This window comes from Mastomys coucha, unplaced genomic scaffold (genome assembly GCF_008632895.1).
Source record: "Mastomys coucha isolate ucsf_1 unplaced genomic scaffold, UCSF_Mcou_1 pScaffold22, whole genome shotgun sequence".
NCBI lineage: Eukaryota > Metazoa > Chordata > Mammalia > Rodentia > Muridae > Mastomys > Mastomys coucha.
The window spans coordinates 203300756-203326718 of NW_022196905.1; the positions used below are offsets into that span (position 1 = coordinate 203300756).

The 25963-nt window shown below is 36.4% G+C and overlaps 1 protein-coding gene across 2 annotated transcripts in view; it reads right to left on the minus strand.

The window, feature by feature from the left end:
• The window catches only part of Tll1 (tolloid like 1), a 196027-nt gene that overhangs the window by 46391 nt on the left and 123673 nt on the right, over positions 1-25963 (minus strand). For both annotated transcript variants that reach the window (XM_031339939.1, XM_031339940.1), the window contains exons 10-12: positions 14525-14627; positions 11106-11222; positions 9886-10031 (exon numbers count right to left, since the gene is read on the minus strand). In XM_031339939.1, coding sequence (XP_031195799.1) covers positions 9886-10031; positions 11106-11222; positions 14525-14627 — 366 coding nt within the window. The remainder of the gene's footprint in view (positions 1-9885; positions 10032-11105; positions 11223-14524; positions 14628-25963) is intronic.

A 25963-nucleotide genomic window follows, 5' to 3' on the forward strand; every position in this document is an offset into this window, starting at 1 on the left:
ATATATGTATATATAATAAAGACATCTCATAAATGTCATAAATTAAGGTCTAAAGTATAGTTAAATGTAATATAATTAACATAATCAGATGCTAGCATGGCAATCAAAATGATACAATATTATATATAGTATAACAAAGTGGCATATACACTTATTTTGGGGTTTTGGGCTTGTTTTGTTTTGCTTTTGATGAAAATGGTAAAGAAACCTTGATTAATAATAAGCCAATTCATATTCCTAGTAGAATACTCCAAAACAGTAAGTAAATGACCAGCAGAAAACTAATTAACGCGCCTTCCTGTCCTGGGTTATTAGTACAGTCACAAAGCATATTCATTTATTGTAAGCTAATGAAACATATTTAAAGAGACAAAATAATTGCTTTCTGCCCAGCACAACAGCAAGCCAAAAGCTCATGCATAGCTAAGAGTGCTGAAGCTTATGTCAAAGACAGCCAGGGCTGCTAAACATATCTGGCTTACATAAGGGAAGTCTCATCCAACCAGGGTGTGCAGCAATGTTGACAAGTCCCTCAAACTTAATCCCACTTGAATTAATGCATGTGGGGATTTCACTCTAAACAAAACTAAGCTCTGGGTTTATTTTACTTCTTTCTGCTTTATAGGCGTTTCTTTGAAGCTTTTCCTGTAAACATCTCCAGTCTCCAAATTTTTTCCTCTGCTTTAGTGGTACACGCCAAAAACCCTCAAATACAACAGGACTAGAAGATCCTTTACTGATAATACTGCCGATGAAAGGAGTCTAAGTGTTACAAATTAATTCCATATTCACATACAAACTTGCTTTCTTTGGTGTTAAGAGGCAATATATTCAGTAGCAGAAGGAAAAACTCCCAGTGTTGGCCTATTCAGGATATATTTTTTTAAGGTCATAGCCCACAGACTAAGTGGCTTGTAGACAACAGAACTGTTTCTCTCAGTTCTGGAAGCTGACAAGCTCATAGTTAAGGTACTGACATGTTCATTACCTGATAATGATGCTCTTTTTAAAGAATGCCTACTCACTGAGGCGTCTTCCTCTACCTCTGTCACAAGGGCCCTGAGCCCATTCGTGACACTCCACCTAATCACTTCTAATTACTCCAAATCTTAAAATCAACATAGTAAGTGAGGTCTCAAGCTATGTATTTTCAGAGTACAAGTTTATGGAACTTTCCAAATAGGATAACCAGTGTGGCCCTCTAATGTCTATTTGTGGAAAAAGCTATATGAAGTTCACTGGTAAATGAATGCAGCATTTGTGTATTTATATAATAAAGCAAGTATCAATGTGACACAGTAAAACTATGTCACTCTAATAGAAAAGTATAAATGATAGACAGTTAGTGATTGCTTACAACAGAAGTCAATCAAATAATGAACAATTTTATCTTAGTAGCCCTTTATCTAATGAGAAATGTTCTTTAGAGAATAAAAGTACAAAACCAGAAGCACTTCTGAAAGAATGTAAAAAATGATATAAATAATTTTAAAACTGGTTTTAGCATGAAGCCAATTTGACTAGATCATTATGAATAACTCTTTTTATAAAAAATTGTATTCAGTGTGCATTATTTTATTGAGCAATTTTGACTCTTTGTTCATCAGAGATATTAACCTATAGTTTTCTTTTTTGGTTGAGTTTTTACATGGTTTTAATAGTAGGGTTATATCTTCAAAGAAGCAGTTTAGAAGTGTTCATTCTGTATTTATTTTTTTAATACTTTAGGAAGTATTGATTATAATTTCTTACAAATTGGGTAGATTTCTCCTGGGGATTCGTCACTGTTTCAGTATCCTTGTTTGTTATAGGCTTGTTGTTTAGGATGGTGACATCTCTTAAGTTAATGCTTGTGGTTTGGATGAATCTAGAAATTCGTCCATTTTTTTTTTAGTTTTCTAGCTTAACAGAATATAGGTTTTTAAAGTATACTCTTATAATGTTGTGCGTTTCTTTAGTATGTAATAAAAGCTTCCTTGATCATCTCTGAGTCTCCAAGTGCTGGAAGTCCTAGCTAGTGAGAAAGAACAAGAGAAAGAAACTAAAGAGATACAAGTAGGCAACAAAGAAGTCAGAGTATCCCTATGTGTATATGCTATAATATTATATGTAAAGGATCCCAAATGTAATATCAGAAAATTCAAAACTTTCACCTAAGTAGCAGGATACAAAATCAACTTACAAATTTCATTAGCCTTCATATATACCAATAACAATCACACTAAGAAAGAGTTCATGGACGAATTACCATTCACATTAGCCTCAAAATAACAAAATATCCAGAAATTAAACCAACCAAGAAAATAGATGAATTCCATAATTAAAAAATTAATAAATCTCTCAAGAAAGAGATTGAGAAAGAAATTAGAAAATAGAAAGACATCCTATGTTCATAATTGGTAGAATTAATATTGTGAAAGTGACCAACTTATCAAAAAACAATTTACATACTTGGTGCAACTGCAATTAAAATCTCCATGATACTCTTCACAAAAATAAAAGTACTCTAAAATTCATATGAGACCACAAAAGATCCAAGACAGCCAAAGTAACCCAGAACAACATACATAATGCCAAAGGATTAGAATAGCACATTTCAAGCTTCATTACAGAACTATAATAAAAAAATCATGGTATAGGCACAAAGGCAGAGATGTAGGTCAGTGGAAAAAAAATAAAAGGCCTAAATGTGAATTTATATAACTTTACCCCTCTCACATTGGACAAAGATGCTCAAAACACACCATGGGAAAACTGAATATCCATGCGTAGAACCATAAAATTAGACATCTGTCTACATCTGATAAAGAATTAATGTCCAGAATATTCAAAAAACTCAAAAAACACACAAGAAAACAAATGACTCAGTAAAAAATGGGCTATGTGTTTTAATAGAATTCTCAACAAAAAAAGAAGTTTAGATAAGAAATATCTGAATAATTATTAATTATCCTTAGAATTTAGGTAAATTCAAATTACAACTACTCTGAGAAGTCATCTCACACTAGTCAGATGACTACAATCAAGAAAACCTCTGATAAGAAATGCTGGAAAGAGTAGGAGAAGGGAACTGTTATTCACTGTTAGTGGGACTGTGAATTGGTACAACCACTGTGGAAATCAGGAGAAAAAGCTAAAACATAAATCTATGATATTACCCAGGTATCCCATTCTCTGACACAGACCCAAAATGCATGTCATCCTAGAACACAGAGTGCTCAGCCATGCTTTTTGATGGTCTATTCACAAAAGCTAAAATATTGAAACAACCTGTCATTAAACTGATGAATGAATCATGAAAACTGTGGTACATATACACAATGGAATTCTATACAGCTGTAAAGCAATGAAATATCCAGACTCAGAAAGACAAGCATTGAAAGTTCTTTCTTATTTCCAGACCTAGTTCCAAATCTTGAAATCTGAGTGTATGAGTTGCCATATCCTCAGAGCAGGAAAGTAAGAGCAGAGGTGGAGGGACAGTGAGCTGCTGAGGGGCAGGCAGTAGAAGACAGGTGCTATGGATGGGGGTAGATGGGAATAATCGGGGTGTTTTAATTGGTAAGCAAGAAGAAAGGTAAATAAAGAAATAGAAGGAAGGAGATAAGTACCACCAGGGATGCTTGAAACAAAAAGAATAAGGAAACATTTATAATTTATAAGCTTACTTTAGATATATTACAGATATATTTGTTTAAGCGATATTACACTGTACAGAGTGACGGTGGTTTCCCCAAGCCCATGGGTTATCTGACATAAATCTATGAAATTGGAAATAACTCCTTCAAGTTGTTTTTTAGAGAAATGTAAGTGTCTCTACCAACATCATAACCTATGCCCACTGTCCTTGGTTGCTTTCCCCAGTGTGAAGGTGAGACCATATTGCAGAAGGCATCACCCACTTCAGACTCAGGAGTTGAAGTAATTGAGCTAAGACTGAGCTAAAAGCCTCCTCCCAAGGATTGGCCTCATAGTGTCAGAACATGCTCTGCAGGCTGCTAAGAGAGAGGAATAATCCGTAGTTCTACCTAACTGTAAAGACTGCAGATAGAACAATCAAGTCATCAACATATTCTCAATGGCACAATAGTAGCACTTTTATCTCAGGATAACAAGGAACTTTCTAAGGTCATCCACTCAATAGGAGGAAATTCATGTCAGAGTCTGCAGGGCTAGCCAACTATCTGTTACTGCAGAGGTCATGGTCTTGAAAGAACCCACGACTGTTATTTTCTTTAAGTCTATACATTTTATAACTATATTCCAAATATTTATCTTTATACAGATAGGTAAGGGTCCCTCTTATACCTCATTAAAATTTCTTTTTGCAGCCTAAAGAGACTATTACAAAAGTCCACATGTGGTCAAAAATTCAGAGAATTAGTGACTGTGGAATAGCCAAGTCTCACTGGTATTTCAGCAATCCCTACAGCCAAGCCAAGGAGAATGTTAGGGAAAAGGAAGTAGAAAGATTCTAAGAACCAGAAGCCCAGGATGCCCATGGCTAGATAGTGTCCTGTAGGCATGACAGGAAAAACGTACCTGCGGAATTGCAACAATATGATTGCCTAAACAAGACCAGCATTAGGACAACACCAACATGGACAAGGGGTGTTCCATATACTCCCACCCATAAATGAAAAGCATGCTGAGTAGCTGAGGCTGAGAGAAGATGAATACGTTTTCTCAAGAGATAAGCTATCATATAGGTTTCCCAATCCTAAATAGTTACCTCTGGTCATATAGGCATGAATATAACCAATGCTAAAGACTTTCAGTAGGTTGAGTATACATGTGTGCAAATATGTACATATATACACATATGCATACACATACATGCATATATGTGTAACAATAATAATTAAATAAACCATGAATGAGGGAGAGAGAAGGACAAATATTGCAGTAATTGGAGGAAGAAAATGCATGATATAGATATACTTGTGCATTAAGTCCTAGAAAGTTAAATTAATAAAAATTGAAAATAAAAGATATATTCTCTATAATATAAACATAGTATTCAAGAATTTCCTTTTCACATTTTTATTTGATATGTATGATTATTTCTTTGCATATGTGCATGTCTAGTGTCTGTGGAGGTCAGATAACTGGAATTATAGGAGGCTATAATCTACCATGTGGATTCTAGAAACCAAATACATTTTTCTCTCTAGCTCCACAGAAATATATGTCTAAACAAAAATAGATCCATACGAACAGATAGTTAAATGAATTAAACCCGGGCTTTGAGTGCTGGTGCCTCTCCTCAGCAGTTCATCTGGAGTGGACACAGGCTCAGAGCAAACAATGCCATTGTATAAAAAAATATATATAAATTTAAAAAATGAATTAAACTACAAGTCTACTAGAGCGATTAAGGAAACATGCACAACTAATCTATGTATAATCACAGTCCTAGGAGTACTTATGTTTTACAAAGTTTTTGAGATGTGAATTGACAAATCTGATACATTGCTCCTTGGCAAACACAGTGTTGGATTTCTGTAAGATTCTAGTCACAGAATGTTTATCCGCAATCACTGAACAACTTTGTTTTACGTGTTGCTATTTCAGGATACTTTAATTTATATTGCCAATTCATTAGCACCAAACTCACAGGCAGCAACGCTTTGACTCATGCCTGAATAAAGTTTATCTGAACATAGATTCACTTAGTAAGGCTCATCACAACTTGTAATATGTCTCTTAGGTATTTGGTGTGTTTCTTTAAATAATATGGAAACATAAATAGAATATTGATATGAGGTTTCAATGATTTTTTCTGAGTAGTAAAATCAGTAAGTAAAACCTGAATCAACTGTACATAGATATCAATCCCATTTGATTTTTAAATCAGTACAAAACTCAGACTGAATAAATAAAAGTATCCAGGCCCGGTTCCTTCTCCTAGGAGATTAAGGGTTTATCCCGACACCTAAGTCTTTGCCCTTCCTGAATTTTTTTAGAACTTGGGATATCTAGTCTAACTTCAGCCAGGAAGTAGACTGAGTCTTCCATAAATTTAGCTTACCTATTTATTTTTATAGCCTCTGATTGAAACTTGTGTACCTTTCCTTTAAGAAAGGGTATGCAAATTTTCAACCACTGAACACCACATACTCTCACACAGATATCCTTCCTTTACATTAGCAAATCTTACGCAAAGAGCCATTGGTGCTGAAGATACCCTTAGCATATGAACGGCTTCTGCTCTATGTGATCATATTTTAATGAGAAACATGAAGCAATTCGATACATAGATCCTTGGTTTAAATTCAGTCATATAAACAAATTTGTGTAAAATGGTTTAAATTGAGCTGTCAATTATACACCTTTTGAAGAAGGAAATGAACAGGGACCTAGATAAGCTGAAATAGGAAAAACTGGAATGTCTAGAGACCTAGAATCAGAAGAACCCTGAAAGCAAAAGTTGTCGTATGAGAAGAAAGAGTATCTTTTTAGAAGGTAAGGAAAATCATAAGACCAATAGTGCAGGAGTGAGAAAGGGAATGGATTGAACCACAGCAACTGAATTTGGGTTTTATTTTAAACTCAAAATCCTTTAGGTGTTTGTAAGTGATGTCACAACCTTACATGGTACAAAATAAGAAAAGTAGATCAAGAGTTAAATCTTGTAGTTCTTTGTCACCTCAAGTTTCAAGACAGGGGTGCTGCATAGCAGTGGGTAAGCAGTTGGTATAAACCATTATGTGTTACTGTTCAAGTGATGGAGTAGATTTGATGACACTCTTTGGATGAGTGCTGATGTCAAGTGCTGAAATGAGTCAGAGAGGAGGTGCTAAGTAAGTAAACAAGGTAACTGCAGCTTCAGATTCAATCACTTAAGAAGATGCGTTCAACACATAAATGGAGGTAGAAACAATAGAAATAAGTCAAAATGAAGAAAGGGTAGAAAATTAATAGTAATAAAATGTTATATTGGCCAAACTCAACCTCAAAAGCATAGTGGTCATTAAATCATTCTACCAATCAATAAAAATTAAATGGCTTATGTATATACAGTTGTGTCTAAGATGAGAATATCATCTTTATACTATCTTACTGTTGAAGATGGTGAAAGGACATCATAAACCCCATTTGTCTCCATTTAGGAACTGGGCCTGACTTAGAAAAGAAGGCCATAAGGTACCAGCTCCAGGAACAGACCATAAAATGCAGAAACAAGGTCATAAATCCCCTTCCCAAAGAACAGCCTGAAGATAACCACAAGAATGGGAAAATATCTTATCTCAGGATGGGCTATTTGTTTTGAGCAGCCAGAGCTCATCCTAAGGTTAAACATTCATGACATAGGAATGCAGGCCACTGACTACCTGTGAGCCCCTAGCACCTACCAATGAAGTTTCAGCTTATCTAAACCTTCTAGAGAGTTCCCCCAGTTCCCTATAGGAAGACTTGTGAGCCTTTGTCTGGAGTTGCCATTTTGAAAAATGGTTGATCTCCGCATGCTGGTTATTTCTGCAGACTTAGCACTTGGTCTTTGCATACTGAGTCTGGGGTCTTTTTTCAGAGAGTCTTGGACCCTTGAAATTGCTACTACTAAATTGATCACCAATAATTTAATTGATATAAGTAAATTTCAGAAGAGCCAAGCCAAAATCTCAAATTTCTCAACTTTTAGACATCATTTCTATAATAAAAGAATTTTATAATTCATTGAACTATTAGTTTTATGATGCTTCATCTCTTAAATTAAATATATAAAATGGCAATGGAACTCTTAGGTATATATTTTTAAGATTTATTTTTTATTTTATGTAGATGTGTATAGTTCTGAGTGCATGTATATGCATCGTGTATGTGCATTGCCTATTAAGGCCGTAAGAGAGTATCAGATTCCCAGAACCATAGTTATAGGTGGTTGTGAGCCATCTGATGAGGGTGATTGGACCATATTTGGGCCCTCTGCAATATCAGCACACATTCTTAACCACTGAGCCATCTCTTCAGCCCAAGTATTTAATCAGACACTTTAGTTCCCTCTTCTCTGTAAGTTAATATATTTGAATAATGTTTACTATTAAAATTAAAATAACAAACATCAATGCAAATCATTTTCAAAACCAAGGTTTCCCCACTGCAAAGTTGTCAGAAGTGTAAAAATACAACATTATGGTCAAAACAGAAAAGACTTATTTCTTATGATGAAAGATGTGTGTGGGGAATAAAGTAGCACATGCAAGAGAGAAGACATGAGTATCAAAGATGTATCACAGAGGCCTGCAGGTAAGACCAGAGAGGCTCTAACTGCAGAGATGTTGTCTAGATGCCCCTGATGCTGTTGCTATGGTGACAAAGACATGACCACAGGCTTTGCTCTCAGAGCCAAGTACACCTTGTCAGTGATTGGAGGGGACCCTCTGCCTTTTGGTGGCTTGGACACTGAGTTAGGTTTATTTTGGTCACTTCAGAAACACTCCTCTGCCATGACATCTGGATTCCCAGCTCTTACTTGGACTCATCATGCCCAATCATCTCATTAGGCTTTCCAACATCACTTTGAACTCTTACTTTCTAGATTCTTTGATTAACTGAAGCTACAGAGTCCTTAAAATCATTCCTCTATACCTTTGCTTCCAAGTGCTTCCTTTCTTAGTTTTTATTGTAATACAGATGGAAAGAAAGAATGGAGGGAGGGAAGAAAGGAGGGAAGGAGAGAGGGAGGGAGGGAAAGAGGGAGGGAGGGAAAGAGGGAGGGAGGGAGAGAGGGAGGGAGAAAAGAAAGAGGTACAGGGAGAGGTAGAGAGGAAAGAAAGAAAGAAAAAAAGAAAGAAAGAAAGAAAGAAAGAAAGAAAGAAAGAAAGAAAGGAAGGAAGGAAGGAAGGAAGGAAGGAAGAGAGGGAGGGATGGAGGAAGGGAGGGGAGGGATAAAGGAAGGAAGGGGAGAGGGAGTAAGGGAGGGAGGGGAATATTAATCATCTTGATTAGTAGTCTCAAAGTCATGTTTTGGTCCATAATGGCCTTGGCATATTCTAATTCTTTACTTAACCATACAATAATGCCACTGATCTTACTGGTAATTTTTTGCATGGTTATGTATGTGTGTGTGGTGTGAATGCATATCTGTATGTGTGTTCACATGTCTATGGGCACTTGCTTGTATTTGGCTATGTTTGTATATAGAGGCCAGAAGTTGGTACCATTCTGTTTTCCAACATTTATTTACTGAGGCAGATTCTTTTGCTGAATCCAGAGCTCAGGCACTCTGCATAGCTTAGTTAGCTGATTTTCCTCTTAGATCCTGCCTCCAGGAGTGCTGGCATCACAGGTGGCCCTCACACCTGCCTAGCTTTTATGTGAGTGTTCTGGGGAATCACACCTCTGGTCCTCAGGCAGGTGCTTTTTCCAATGAGCTTTCCCCCAAAGCACTGACAAATAGTTTTTGATGAACTTAAAAGCTTCTAAGAATGTTTAAAATATTATGTTTGATATAAACAAGTTTTTTTTAATCATATAAAAGCTAAAAAAAAGTTCTCCATCATAACATAAAAAGAAACTTCTAGAGGGGAAATAAAGATCCTGTGATTTAATAGACCCTCCAAGCAGTCTTATGACAGAGGCCTATGCATTTGCTTTTTAAAAAAAGCTTCAAAAGCTATCAACACTTCAAACATTCTAATTCAAATAGCACAGTTAATGTAAACTCACTTTAATCTTCTTGCAAATGCCTGTAACAAGTGAAAAGGAAAAAAAAAACAACCAACCTTTCTCTCTTGATGTTGCAATTTTATAGGCTACCCTCTGCTTTTTCGCTGATTAAAAGGCTGATTCTCTGCTTCTACGCTGACTTAATGAGGAGGCCCTTAAATGCTGCTGTCATTTATAGAGAACATGCCACCATGAAATTTCCCTAAAAGACTTTACCTCAAAGGCCTGAAAGGTCAGTCCAACATGGTAGCCCTCGGACACCATTATTTTCCATACACACTCCTTCATTGGTCTGTAGTCATCAGGGTAATTGGGAGACTGAATCTGCCCTTCATTTTTCCTTATCTCCCCTCCACAAATCGCTGAAGAAAGCAAAACAAACAGATAAGTCCTGTCAGGTCATTTCACCATACTTTTCTTCAAAGTATTTAAGGCTTAGTTTTTATGAGAATGCAAAGACCACATCATTAAAAAAAAAGGAAGGCTGGGCAGTAGTGGTGCTACCACGATTATGGGATAGACGCAGTCAACTTCACTGTCTGCATTAGAGAAGGACCAGCCAAGGAATATAGGTTTAACTGCTGTGATGCCTAAACCAAAACTAAAATTGATTTTTGTTTTTATTTATCTTCTAAGGTCATTGTTCGCTGAGTTCATTCTGTGATTCTCTGTGACGATTTCTAAAGAGCTCATTAGCAAAGAAGCTTCATTCTGGGCAGAACCCCTGCAACTTCTGACAGCAGTGGTATGCACTTGGGTCTGTCCAGTAATCCTCTCCCCTGCCAGGAGGTGAATCTTTAAAACAAAATCTCCCATTGACTTAAAATTTTAAGGGAAGTGGGGATCTCCTGTCTTGGAAACTACTTAAACTCCTGTGTGGAGAAGGGATTTCTCCACCTACAACCTGCAGCCAAAAGGCTGGTTTACAGCCAGGAAGCTGGATGCCAGCTCATTGTCTTAAAAAAATATAGAACAAAAGCATGTAATAAATTCTTCCTCACATGCTGACTTTCCCATTTAGACAAAGAATGCTTCAGAGCTGTATACAATCACCCTCTGTGCAGTTCCCTAGAATGGGGTATTTCACCACTACAGGGGTCAAACCGATTTTTTTTTTAAAAAAAAAAAATCAGTACAAAAAAATTTCTAATTTTTCTTAGCATTTCACAGCATGATAAAACAAATGTAAGAATTGTTATCTATTTGTTTTGTCTCTCCTGTTTTATTACTGTATCACTTACACTAGGAAACCTGTTCTTTTTGCCATTTAAACTTATTGAGCATTTTTATTAAAATCATCCTGTGAACATGTTGGTTTATATAAATTATGTAATGGCAAAATAAACTTTCCATATTGTTTTAATGAAACCAAAGGAAACAGGATTTCTGTTGAGATGCTGGGAATAAAGTGACCTCTTAAGTGTAATGTGACTTGCCTTCATAGACAGCTGCAAACCCTTTTCCTACCCAGTTACTGCTGCTACGGAACTCAATCCACATTCTGCTGTCTGTAGATGTAAGAACTCCAGCCACTTTGTCCCCACAGAATCTACCTAAAAGAAATTAAAGAATAAAAAGGATTCCTAAATATGACTATGTAGTATGTATTAAATTACACACTATACATTGCATTAAAGACTTGTGTTCGACGCTAGCTATAAGTTTTATACACATACACACATACACTCTGGATCATATCTCTGGCAATTAGAGTAGTGTTTCTCAAACTGTAGGCCACAATCCCTTAGGCAAACCTCAAGCTTCAAAAATATTTACATTATGATTCATAACATCAGCAATGAAAATCATGAAGAACCTGTATTAAGGAGTCACAGCATGAGTAAGGTCAAGAACCGCTGGTTTAGAGCCATAGCTTTATCTTAATAAAGGTAACAAAATCAAACACTCTCTTCGGACCACTTCAAAATCTTCTGTCAACTGACACCCACATCATTATCATGTAAGGAATTAAGAGCTAACCCCCACCCCAAATTCATAAAAGATCACAGGATGCTTCAAGGTGGTGCTGTGACTCTATGGGAATAGAAAAAGTCTCAAGTTGTCCTGAGAAACCAGAGCAATTATCAATCTGATCACCCCTAGAAGGGTACAATTTGATCCAAACACAAAGAAGTTTCTTCCCTCATCAAGGTAGTGACACCATCTCAGAACAAAAAGTATAAGATGCCCAGGTACTTTTCATTAACACTCACCCCAGCTCAAATAAAGCTGTAATAGTCTGTGGTATTGTAACCAGAAGAGTCATAACAAATTGATTCTGAATGCTGATCATATTCTGTATACATGTGTGTGAGTTATTAGGAGACAATGAGTAAAGCCACAGAATTAGTCCTTCCACATCATCCTTCCTAGACTCATTGCTCACTACATTGTACAGATCTTTCAACACACACACACACACACACATACACTTAAACACACAATATAAAATAAATCTACAACCATACTATACTGTTAAGCATTCTTATAATTGTTTTGATTTTAAATTAGCATACAGCTACTAAATATCACTGTGGCTATTTTGAATGAAGTGTGTTTATTATGTGCTCCTTCCGTCTCATCTCACCCTCCCCACTACCCCATCCTCCTGTACACCACCTCCCTTCTGTCTCTTTTCCTCTCAATCCCTGTGTCCTTTAGTCTAGTCCCTGTCCTTCACCAAGACCTAGTCTTCCTTTCACTGGTCTCCTTTCTTACTTCTTAGACATTACTCACATTTATACTTACAATGTGTAAACACGAATACACTGTTGGCTCAGATTGACATATGAGACAGAACAGAAACAAACTCCCAGCATTACTATGCATATCTGTATACTGCTGAAAATAATCATACCCATAAATTTAAAGTAAAAAATGTAATTTGATTTTGAAAAGCACCATAGGCAAGGTCAGTCAGTAAAGATATATCTTTGAAACTACACATTAAATTAAAGAGATGTGGCAAAGGACAGTACTGCATTCACTGTTACATGCATTCAAACTATGGACAAATCTGTTCCAATACATCCTCCCTCTTAGAGGGTGTGAAGTGGCAGCTGGAGTCTCTGTGTAATTCTAATTCCTTTCCTGGTGAGCGGATGATGTGGATCACAGCTATTTCTTTTTTCTTTCTTTCTTTTTTCTTTTTTTTTTTTTTGAAAAAATTTGTATTAGATATTTTCTTTATTTACATTTCAAATGATATCTCCTTTACTGGTTTACCCTCCAAAAAACAAACAAACAGACAAACAAACAAACCCTGCTCCTTCCCCTCTCCCCATGCTCACAAACCCACCCTTTCCTAAATCCTGGCCCTAGTATTCCCCTACACTGGGGCATAGAGCCTTCACAGGATCAAGAAGGGCCTCTCCTCCCATTGCTGACCTACTTGGCCATCCTCTGATACATATGAAGCTGGGGCCATGAGTCCCACCATGTGTACTCTTTGGTTGGTGGTTTAGTCCCAGGGAGCTCTGAGGGTACTAGTTAGTTCATATTGTTGTTCGTGCTAAGGGGCTGCAAACCTTTCAGCTCCTTGGGTCCTTTCTCTAGCTCCTTCATTGTGGACCCTGTACTCAGTCCAATGAATGGCTGTGAGCCTCTACTTCTGTATTAGTCGGGCACTAAAAAAAAAAACAAGATGCCTTCACTAAGGCAAAAAGAGATCACAGCTATTTCATTCAGAGCTCAGTCTTTCAAGGAACCCTAGGGAGAGATTTCACACATATCTGTATCACAATGCTTAGGTATGGTAGACCTTTGAACCAGGAAGGCAGATGGTTCTACCTCGAGAAGTGCTTTCTTGAATGTAGATTCAGATTGGATTCTCCAACTGAAAGCAGCTGTTGGGTTTTCATGGAATTCCAGCTACACATGTGATATGTTGCTTTACACAGTCTGAGAAACTAGATGTAGAAAACAGTGCTTTGTTTTCCTCGACTTGAAGGATTACATCAGTTTGACCCTTTTTTTTAATCTTGTTTGGAAGTATTTCCACAGGTGGCACAGACTTACCAAGGTAGTTTCCACATCAAGTACAGCAGTGTCCATTCAGCAAGTTTTAGATATTAAGGCTGGATCAGTACAGGACAAAACCTCAATTCAGCTAAGCTATGACTAAAAGTGAAGGAAAGTCCACAATCTGGGAAGGAAAGAGCATCAAAGCTGAGGAGCTGCTGGCCTGTGCTTGGGGGTCACAGCTCCTCCCACCTCTGAACAATCAGTGGGCAGCACTGCACTGCTTCATGAAAGCTTCTTGTGTAGTTTGTGGTTTAAAGCTGGGAGCAGACATTCATGAGCACCAATCTGAGCTGCAGTGACTGACACAAACTACAGATGCCTCCTCTTAGCCTCGAAACAAAACTGAGATGTTTATAGGAGGAGCACATTCATATGTCCCAGGAAGACAACTAACAGAGATGGACAAGATAACACTCCTGCCTTAGGAAAGAGACCACACACACACACACACACACACACACACACACACACACCATATGCATAGGCAATCTGTCAAAACTATTATCCTTACATTTCAATTCAGAAGTAAATGCTGTGTGGAATCAATAAGCATAATCTCTGGGAAGCTATACTCAGTCTTTGTGTTCAGATCAAATAATCTACCCATATTTAAGTTATTTTAAATCAGTGAATTAATCTATTCATCTGTTTGTCCTTGAGCAGTTTTAGGTATGGTTGAAAAAAAACATACAATTAAAAATATAAACAAGTTCATTCGTATAGATTGAAACTGATAGCTCCTGGGAACACCGTCTGCCTCAACCATGGATAGAATACAGATACAGATACAGAGATGAGTAATACGAGATGAGTAAAATGAGATGAGTCTCACCAAGGAGAGGTGACTTCCTCCAGTAACCATCTCTTACTTCAATGTAATCATACCAGCACAAACTACTCTTGTATAGGTCCATGGTGGTGAAATTCAAGACAATCTGCAAAGCACAGAGAGTAAAAGTGACTGTCAGTTCATAGAGATTTGATTCTAAGAGGAAATGCAAGAAAACAGAAGTAGACCCCTTTTGTCTATATTCATAGAGCACTGGCAACTTACTTAAAAACTTGAAACCGCATGTTCTTATTCTCCTTAGTGTGGTATGCATGGGTGTGAGTACTCATATGTATGAGAGCATGTAAGTGTGTGGATATTACATGCCCACAGCATGTGTACAGAAGTCAGAGAGCAACCTCAAGTGTCAGTACTGCGACATCTTCCACCTTGTGTTGAAGAAAAGGCATCTGACTGCTCTGGAACTTTGCAGGTAAGCTACACTGGAAAGAACTTGTAGGGAAGTCTCTGCCTCTGTCTCTCATTGCACCTCTGCTGGGATTGCAGGGGCAACCACTTTGTCTGATATTTCACTCAGCTTTGTAGTCTAGAGATCCAAACTCAAGCCAGGACTTTACCAAATAAGCCATCCCTAACAGCAATATAATTAATAATTAATAAAAGCAATAACAACACAATGTTAACCACTGGGTATAGAAAGCATTTTAGCAATTAATCTGAAGTCCATAGTTTTAACTGAACCAGTCCTAAAACAAGTAGAAACCTTTATTCAAAAAGTTTATTTTAGAATTTTTCCTAGGATAAAAGGTTTGAACCATGAATAGTTTCCACTTTTTCCACGAATGATTCTTTTTAATAATTTATTTCAAAGACAACCATCAAGACAAGTATAATTATGTTAAAAATAAACACCATGTGCTCCATTCCCAGAACATAATATCTTTGTGTGTGTTGAAATGTTTAAATACAGCTCTAACATTCAGATTTATCCCTCTGAGTCTGATTAAAGGCAGATGGTCCAGCAATTCTCCAGAACTGGAACATACATGCGAAGGCTTCCGAGCTGAATGACCTTGTACACGACCCTTTACTCTTCCCTTTCTTTGGAATGATGCTGCTTTTTTATAAATACAGTAGTTTTTAAAAAAGTCCTTGCAAAGATAATTTTCCTCATGGCTTCATGAAACTCTTCAGTTTTCAAAGCTTTCATGTCTCTATTTTTCCTCGGTTATACCAAAAGTAAAACAGAATTAAAATGAGACTTGTACTTCTGTGATGTCAAATTATTTGGAAAACATTTTGTATATTCAAAGCTCAATTAACCCTCTGGTACATTAAATATATCTAATAGGTTTTAGGCTCATAATAAATTTGTCCTTTAGAAACTGAAATGGATGTTAGCCAAGAGCAATAAATTGTAAATATTTGAAATGCCTTCCTATAAAACTATGGTTTATAACAATGTTCAAACAACCTTTTAGTGAGAGTGGAAAAGCTGGATACAAGTTGAGAAAGAGAAAGAGAAAGGAGGTAGGAAGAGAGAGAGAGAGAGAGACAGATAGACAGACAGACAGGGAGATAGAGATAAAAAACTAAACTTTCTATACTCATATTCCAGAGCACCCTGCCAATGCTGATAACAAATATGCTTCCCTCTTTTCTTATTTCAATATTATTAATATTAATATTTTAATGGCTATTATATTCTGATGGAGAGAAAAGAAAGGGTGTAGATTTGGATGGGTGGAGAACTGGATAGGGTCTGAGAGCTCAGGGAGGGGAAACTGATCAGAGTATATTATATAAAAAATATCTATTTTTAATAAAAATAAATAGATACAAAAATGTTCAATAGCACTAATCATCCAATAAATGCGAATTAAAACCACAGTGAAATACTCTATCATACCTACTAGAATAACTATTTGAAAAAGACAGAAAGACTTAAAAATTAGGTATGAATGTGGGAAAAAATCCTTGTATACTGTTGAGAATATAAACTGGTTCATCCATTAAGGAAAGTAATGGTACTTCCTTAAGAAACTGAAATTTGAATACTATAGTATCTGAAAATTCTATTTCCTTATATAGAAAGGTAATTAAAAAAAAAACCCACTATCTTGTAGGGTGGAAAGGAAAAGAAAAAAGAAAAGAAAATTGATCACTGGGCTAGGGGATCAAAAACTGGATAAAGAGCAAAACATGTAGGAAAATATGAGGACTGGAGTTTGGGTCCCCAGTGCCCACTTAAATGCCAGGTAAGTATGGCAGTCCATCTGTCATCCTAGGGACTCCTGGGATGTAAAGACAGGGAACATTTGGACCAAACTGGCCAGCTAGGTGATCCAAATCAGTAAACTCTGGGTTAAACTGAGAGATTCTGCATTGATGTATAAGATGGAGATCAATGGAAGAAAACATTAACCTCTGGTTCTGCATGCATGTGCACATATGTATATGAACATTCCTAATTTACATACATGTGAACATACATAGACCCATGCACATCACACACATATACACAAAAAAAGGAGAAAATAAAAAGGAATCACTACTTATAGTAAAACTCATCCTGAGCCCATACCTTCGCAGTGTGAAGAGTCAAGATCTCCTTATACCCAACAAAAAGGAGATAGAACCTATAGATTCCACCTCCAATAGAAAGCCATGGCCCCCAATTGAGGGATGGAGCCACCCACACATGTCAAAATTTTAACCCAGAAATGTTCCTGTCTAAAGAAAACACAAGGACAATAAATGGAGTAGAGAGCAAGAAAAAGGCCATCCAGAGACCTCCCCACCTAGGGATCCATTCCATTTGTAGACACCAAACTACCACACTATTGCTGATGCCAAGAAGCACTTGCTGACAGGAGCCTGGTATGGCTGTTCCCTGAGAGGATCTACCAGCATCTGACCAATACAGATACTCACAGCCAACCATTGGACTGAGCCTGGGGACTCTAATGAAAGAGATTGGTGAAGGACTGAAGGAGCTGACAGGGATGGCTACCCCATGAGAAGAACAATATCAACTAAGTGGACCACTTACAGCTCCCAGAGACGAAGCCACCAACCAAAGAATATACATGGAGGAAGCCAGGACTCCAGATACATATGTAGCAGAGGATGGCCTTATCTGTCATCAATGGGAGGAGAAGGAGGCTTGATGTCTCAGCACAAGGGGATGTTAGAGTGGTGAGGCAGGAGTGGGTGAATGGGTGGAGGAGCAGCCTCATAGAGGCAAAGAGGAGGGAGGAGAGGGGAGATGGGGTGGGGGATATAGAGGGGGTAACCAAGAAGGGGGATATTATTTGAAATGTAAACAAATAAAATGATTAATAAAAAAAAAGCATTCTACCTACAGCAGACAACAGGGCTTCAGATCATCCTCATTATATGAGAAATCTATGACTGTAGAGAAGAAGCAGAGGCGGAGTAAAGACACAAAGATGATAATTGAAGTTCCTGGGTGGCCTCTCTTAAACTTAAGTGGAAATTTTACAATCATGTGCAAGGAGTTTCAAATTCCCTCCTAAAGGAGGAAAAGAAATCAGCTAAACTGGAAATACATTTATTACCATCATCAACCCAAACTGAAAACGATGTCTCTGGACTGCTAACAAACAGTTAATCCATGAAATCATAGAATGCCCCCCACCACACACACACACACAGAGCTAGACAAGAGGATAATTCTGAACAGAAGAGTTTCCTATCTTGTTTTTAATCTTCTAGTTTAAGCTCCCAAGCACCATGGAGGAACAAAACCGGCCTGACACTAATACAAAACACAGAATCCTTTAGAAGTAGAAAATGTAATAAAGATAGGTTTTCTAAAATCAAATCTTGGGGCTGTGTCTATGGGGGTAAAACCCCGGCCTTTGAGTAAGGCTGCTAGAAGAATCCCTAGTTGAATTACAAATCAAAAGCACTTGGTAAACAATGGTTTGTTTTCTATTATACTGCTTTATGTAAACATGTTTCTATCAAAGAATAATAAATGAATGCTGCATTAGAAGAAGTATTTCATTCCTGGTGGTAATAAGCACCAATTTGAAATTAATCACAGCTCCTTCGGAGCACAAAGGGAGACAAAGCAGGGAGGGAGTTAGTTCTCAGGTTTCCTTGGTCTGTGAGGAGATTTCATTGCAAAGTTTAAGTGATAGACTTGCAGCTGAGTTGGCTCCTTAAAGACTCCTTTGACAGTGCTGCAGAGTGAGGACTCTTGAAGAGAAGCAGATCAGCTGTTCAAGGGTCTGGATACCTGCAAGTCTCCAGAGCAAGAATCAATGTACCTCAGCACAGTCGAGACCATGCTGACCACTTACACAAACTCCGTGGCACTGTTAAAAAGGCCAATCACAATAGCACTGGCCCCTGTGAGAGATAAGGAAAGGTAACATAAATACCAAGTCTGCTTGGTTGATGTTATTTAATGGCTTTTGGAGAAAGATATTGGAATCAAAAGCAACAGAATATAATAGATTACTGAACCCTGGCCAGAGGAAACCTAGGAGAACCTAATGCACTGTGTTTGTTGGCTACAGGATTTTCCTCAGTAATAGAGTTTTGAAGTCCCAAATCAAGTCAGTAAACTATTCTATAGACAAATTCTATCTGCGGGTTATTTTCACAAACAAACAAACAAACAGTTGTAATGATGGTCTACCATATTGTCTATGTCAATTTGGGCACAACATTGTCAAAAATGAGTATTTATGGCAAACTTATAAAGGTAAAGCTATCTATTTCATGTCAACTGTAACTCAGAAGCTATTGACTGATAATGTTATATCTGTATCAAAACACGCTTTAAACTACAGGGAACAGTATTCTGTCTTCTGAAATTAGAAACTATTAACTATAGTACATCAAAAGATCTAAGTTAAAGGTCACAACCCATCTTTTCAGATTTTTAGTTTACTTAAATTTTCAAAAGTTGAAGAAATATTTTGAATAGGATGTCATCATATCAAACTTGCATTACCATAATTAGATTGCAGAGCTTTTAGTTGGATGTTGTGAAGGAAAATCAAATAGACAACCCTCAAACACTGTGAAATGTGCATGTGTGTATCATGCTGAATATTCAAGCATCCATCTTAACACAAGCTTTGAAAACAAGGATAAAGCCAAGCACTACTGGTCTATACAAATAATAAAATAAAAAATAAAATAATCATAATGATATTCTGCTCTACTCATAGACCAGTACCTTGTCTTTTCGTCAACAGAGAGGCTTCCTCCGACAGCAGATGGGAGCTGGTAGATAAACCCACAGCTGGTGGATAAACCCACAGAAAGACATTATGTAGAACGAGAATATAAACTGGAAAGCTCCATTAGGTTCCTACCCTCGAATATGGAGAACTCAGTGGAAGAAAGGAAGGAAAAGTTGTAGGAGTCAGAGGGAATGGAGGATACCAGGAGAAAATAGCTCATTGAGTCAACTAAGCAGGGTGGATATGGGCTCACAGAGACTGAAGTGGCAAGCAGGAGGGCCTGATGGGTCTGTGCTAGCTCTTCTGAGCATATGTTGTAGATGTTAGCTTGGTGTTTTATGGGACTACTAACAGTGGGAGTGGGTATGTCTTCCCCTCATTTGTCGGCTCTTGGAAGTCTTTCTCCCCTGCTTGCCTTTTTCAGCCTCAGTGTGATGGCTTTTGCTTTGTCTTCTTTTTGTATCTTCTATTTTGTTTTGTCCTCTTTGGTGTCTCTTGGAGGCCTGCATTTTTCTGAAGGGAGACAGACAGGGTGGGGTTCCTAGTTAGAGTGGAGGTAGTGTGGGAGCTATGAAGAGTGGAAGGAAGGGAAGCTATGGTCAGGCTGTATTTAGAGAAGACTCTATTTTCAATTAAAAAAAGAAAAGTGTAAATAAGCAAAGCATCAGTTCACTAGTCAAAGGCCAACTATGCTATGAAAGATTTAAAAAAAAAAAACAAAAAAACAAAAAACATTAACTTTAACATTCCATAGAAAAACAATCCAATTACAATGGGAAATATAAAAGAACCCAAGAATGGATGGGATACCTTGAGACTATCATTGAAGTGTCTGCCTTATAAGTTAAGTGACCCTAAGTAGTTAAACTTCTCTTAGAGCTCAATTATAAGGCAGATGGGGGGTGGGGGGGGGGAAGCAGGAATGAGATTGTCAAAGGAATTCTTCTACTTAAAAGTGTGTAATAGTATTTGGGGTTTGAATTTTTGATCAGACATTGCCCGGTATTAACTAAAGTCTTATGTCTCCTTTTCCAGCATTCTGTTTCTTTCTCTAGCTAACTGACCACTTCCATGTACCATGGAAGCTCTAAACATGCTGCTCACCATCAGCCCTAGACATGGAAAGGTGTTACTCTTTGTTTCCTAGGTGACACCGTAGCTTCCAAACTTACTGCCCTTCGGTTTCTCCTTTCGTGCATCTAGAACATATCCTGTGCTCTGTGACCATATAGACTTTAGGAAAATCTGCCTACCATCAATTCACGAGTGTCAGAGGTTCAAAATCTCTGATGCTTTTAGCTTACTCATATTTATGATCCGAAGCATGTTTATTGCTAACTAAAGACTAGCTTTTGTTCCCTCAAAAGGCTACCCAGTGTTAGCATCAATTCCTAAAAGTGTCCACAGGTGTGCCTAGATTCTTCTTGTCCTTTTCCCATCCCTTGTCACTCTTCTAGTCTTGATGAAAAGCTGCCATAGATTTAATCATCTTCAGACCTTCAAGGACATCTTAGTGCTACTATATATACCCACAATAAGTTGTGTTTTGATTTCCTCTGATATTTTCCAAAACACAGCAATGATATTACTGGGTTATAAGGTTTCATAATTATAGACATCAAATATTTACTTTACATATAAGAATATATGTCTATTTGAAGAGGATCAGATATATATATATATATATATACATATATACATATATACATACACATATATACATATATATAGTGAATGCACATACATACAAATTGCTCACTTTACATATCTTTGGCAATATAAATGCTAGATTTGAATCATCATTATGTATAGAGCATAGACAGATGATTAAATGTTTGCAAAAAGAGTACACTTGAATGACAGGTTTTAAATGGGTTTTACAGAAAAAATGGGAGACTATTCCAACTCTATTTGAGACATAAGCAAACTGCCCTTGTTCAAAGGTCAATCGATTGTAAGTGACAGATAGATCAATACTATGTGCTCTGCCTGGTCATCACAGCTGAATTCTGACCCATGAATGCTTAACTGTTAAAACACCAAGAATAGTCTTTGAATTAGAATATCCTTACCCTGGGAGACTGGAGTCTTAGAACACATAGTAGTGAATTGATTGACTTTGGTTTTGATTGTGAGAAACAGTCATAAAATCCAACTTGCCATTTACCCGCTTTAAGTTTATAGTCTTGTATTATTAAATTATCTTTAAATTATCTTTATATTCTTTTATAATTATGACCTTATTTTAAAAACAAATATTTTCCCATATAAAAATAAAGTGTGCATATTGGAGAAAATGAAAAGGGAGAAAATAGAATCTATCTGTGAGCTTCTCATAGTGAACTACCCATCTACCTATAATTTTGTCTTTGGTACATGCAATTTAAAAGTTGACACTTTTAGGTATATGATGTTTAACTTACAGTTTCATTTCACATTATACTATAAGTGTTTTTCCAAATTCATGTTTTCTTGTTCAGTTTCATTCCCAAGTTTTCATTTTCAGAATGTACCCAGATCAATGTTCCAAGAAATGTTATTGCTGAACGGTATATAATACAGATGCAGTATAATTTTCCAAATGTCTCCCTAAAGATAACCACAATTTCTGCTTCCTAGAATTTGAATTCTATTCTATCTGTGAAATTTTATGATTGAGATATGAGACATCACCATTGGTTTGAGGAGCATCTCCCTCACAGAGGGACAGCCAGTGACTTCATGGCTAATACACAGGGAGCTGTGCCCATAACTCAGAAGGGAATTTGCTGCTTCAGTTCCCTCCTTCTATGGTGCTCATCCTTACTGTGGGCCATTTTCTCAAAAACAAATTTGTTGTGTGAAGAACACCAACATTCTTTTGAGCTTCTGTGCTATCTGTGTATATTTTAATTTGTATTTTTATTTTAAAACACAGGCAAATAAGTATTTTTTTAACTTCTAATTCAAGTACTAGGTACCTTTCTTTGAATTTAAAGAATCACATTTCTTCAGGAGAATCATATGATATAAAATTCTAATTTTTCACACATCATTATAAATTATTTCAGAATTATTTATTGAAAATGTTGTTTTTAAATTTACTTTAACATGCTCTTTATAATATGGGTGTACCAGACATGGCCAATAGCTCAGGCTATGTTACAAGAGGCTCTTTGAACAAGGCCACACACACTGGGTCCAGAAGCTCCTCATGATCTGTATTAGATTCAGATGTAATTTACTCGGCAGCATTGACATTGTAGTCAGTGTTACCTTGGACTAACATTTCACGTCTTAAATAAACTTTGAGAAAAATACCTGGTCTGGTTAGCAAACAAGAATGTATTGGAAAAAGGATTAGAATTACATTTTTTCATGATTTTGGTAAAGCTGTACATTTGTGACCCTACAGTGCTTCATCCTGGAAAATATTGTATCATTCTCCTCACTTTAGTTGCACAGCAAGGTCTTCTGTTTCTAAATTTAGTTACATGTTAGAAGTATTTTTTTTGTTTGAAGTCCTCTAGGTTTCTGTTTTAATTCTCCTATTCTCCTTTCGAAGTTTTCTTTAACATGAGAAAAAACATATATGAAAAGAGGAAAAAATAGAACATGTGCAACGGGAATATCTGAAGTAACTGTTCAGGGAGAGTCACGGCTGGGGAAGGGAGTCCCTATCTTTATATTTAATCTTAAAATAAAAAGAGTAAGAACACAAACAAAACATATGAGTAAGCTGTAACATAAAAAAATTACAGTAAATATTGCTGTAGTAAGAATTATGTGTAAGCAATAAAGTCATCACTCTGGGCTTAGAAGGCCATTGGATGCACAAAGTAGGACATGTCCATACCCATAATTACTCAAAAGATAGTGTGGGTGGATCATTATCAGAAAGGAGGGCGAAATTGTGTTTGTTTGGATTTTTAGACCATGTCTCTTTATATGGCCATGGCTGTCCTGGAACTCACTATGTAGACCAAGTTAACTGAACCTCCAGGTACTAGCATGAAAGGCATCCACCCTCAGAGTTTTAAAGTGAACCCTTTAATCCCAGCACTTGGGAGGCAGAGACAGGCGAATCTCTGAGTTCGAGGCCAGCCTGGTCTACAGAGTGAGTTACAGAATAGCCAGGGCTACACAGAGAAACCCTGTCTCGAAAAAACCAAAAAAAAAAAAAAAAAAAAAAAAAAAAAAAAAAAAAGTGAACCCTAACTAGAGACAGAAAATCCCTATATAGTAAAACCAGATAAATATATCAGAAAATATAATATTCTAAAGATTTAATAATCTATGTATATATAAAATAATATGACAAAAGTACATATTAAAAATAAAACTAGATTACTTCACTTAAAAACAAAAATGTAAAAGTTTAAAGTGCAATCAAGATAACTACAGAACAATGATAAACAGTGACACAAGTCTATATTACCATAGGCTAAAATCACCAGCAGAGAATATTAGCGATATAATTTAAAAGCCTGATGAACAAAACATTGCAGGCATCATTGAGCAGAATATACTGTTAAGGCAGAGATTATTCTCTGTAAATATTGGTCTCTCCCAAGGTCACAAAAGTCAAAAACTATTTTGCCAAGTGAACAATAAAAGAGAAAGTAATAAAAAATGCTCAAAGCATATTTTATAATTAGAAGGTAAATGCTACTAAAAATAAATTTTTGGTTGAGAAAAATAATGAGACAAAATAATTAGAATGTAATAATAACCAAAATATGAGATGACTTGTGGATTATAATAAGGTGAAGTGGACGTGAGAAAAATTACAGTCTCCATTGTTTGTACTGAAAAAATATAAATTCAACATGACTGCTATAAACTTAGAAGTCCAGAAGGCATAGAATCACATATTATAAGAAAACAAAATACACAAGGTCTGAAATGAATTAATTGTCTTCATTGCTATCTTATAACAATTCAATGTATCCAAATGAATAATGTAAGGAACAATCAGAGGAAAGATGATACATTTGTTTATTTCTTCTGGAAACACTTTGGAAATTAATTTTATTGGTAATCATATAAGAACAGGAAATTAGTTTTAAATACTAGTGGTATAAAGCATTTCAACAGGAGTGGAGGGAGTAATATCAGTTATTCATTGCTGTAATTTGAAGTAATTTTATTACTCTTGCTTCAAATGTTTACAAATTCTATAAGATCTTGTTTTTAAAACTATATAAGTTTGATGATTCACACAAATAATTGTAGTATTTGGAAGGCAGAGGCAAGAGGGTTACCATGACATCAAGGATAACCTGTGCTAAACAGTGAGTGCCAGGCCCACCACAGCTACTCCGCAAAACTGTCCCAAAAAGCCACAAAGAAAATAATCAGAAGCATGTTTTTCATAACACAGAAAGGACTTATTAAAGTAACCTACACCAAGAGTGACTAAAACATTTCACAGTATTTCATGGGCATGTAATTCTTAAGTTACAAATAACTATATGAACCATAAGGTTATTCATGCTACCAATCAGTAATTTCTGTGAGTAAAAATTATTTATATTTGTTTTTCAAAGACTTTTTCTGTGAATATCACAAAACCCTGAACAGCTTTACTTAAAATCACTAAACGTCTCTTAGAAGTACCGCTACACAATCTTCAGTAACTCAGTGTCACACTGAGGCGAATGGGTGTCCTTACAGTCATTCCATGTGGATTAAAGAGTCAAATGCAAACAACAACTTGAAAAAACCCCAAAGATTAATGTCAGTACATATTTGTTAATGTTAATGCAGAGGGACATCATTATGACAAATACAGGCGTGAAGTCAATGGGGCCATTGATTCCATTTCTTACCTACTGCTTTGAATACAATAAGCTAACACAATTAATAAAATGAAGACTGCTAGTCTTTCTTTTTGAACTTATATGTTATTTTCACTCTTTTGCCTTAGTATGCAAGCTGTTTCCCAAGAACTACATTAGAAAAATTGGAAGAAAACTGTAGGTTTGTTTTGGTTTGGTTTTTACCTATCTGAAAAGAAATAAATTTTAAATTTCCTTAGAGTAAAACTTGTAGTAACAAATAGTATGTGTCTTCTCTGCCATATTTAATCAAGGTTTACTATTGTTTTATAGTTATTAGTAGAATTGTCAAAATACACATTTAATGAGTTGTATGTACAGAGAACATGTATATTTACACAAATGCATAGAGGAGCACATACAAGCACCTGAATTTGTTTGGTAACTATAGTGGGAATGTTTTGCTTCTGATTTCATGCAATTTGGGAGAATATAAA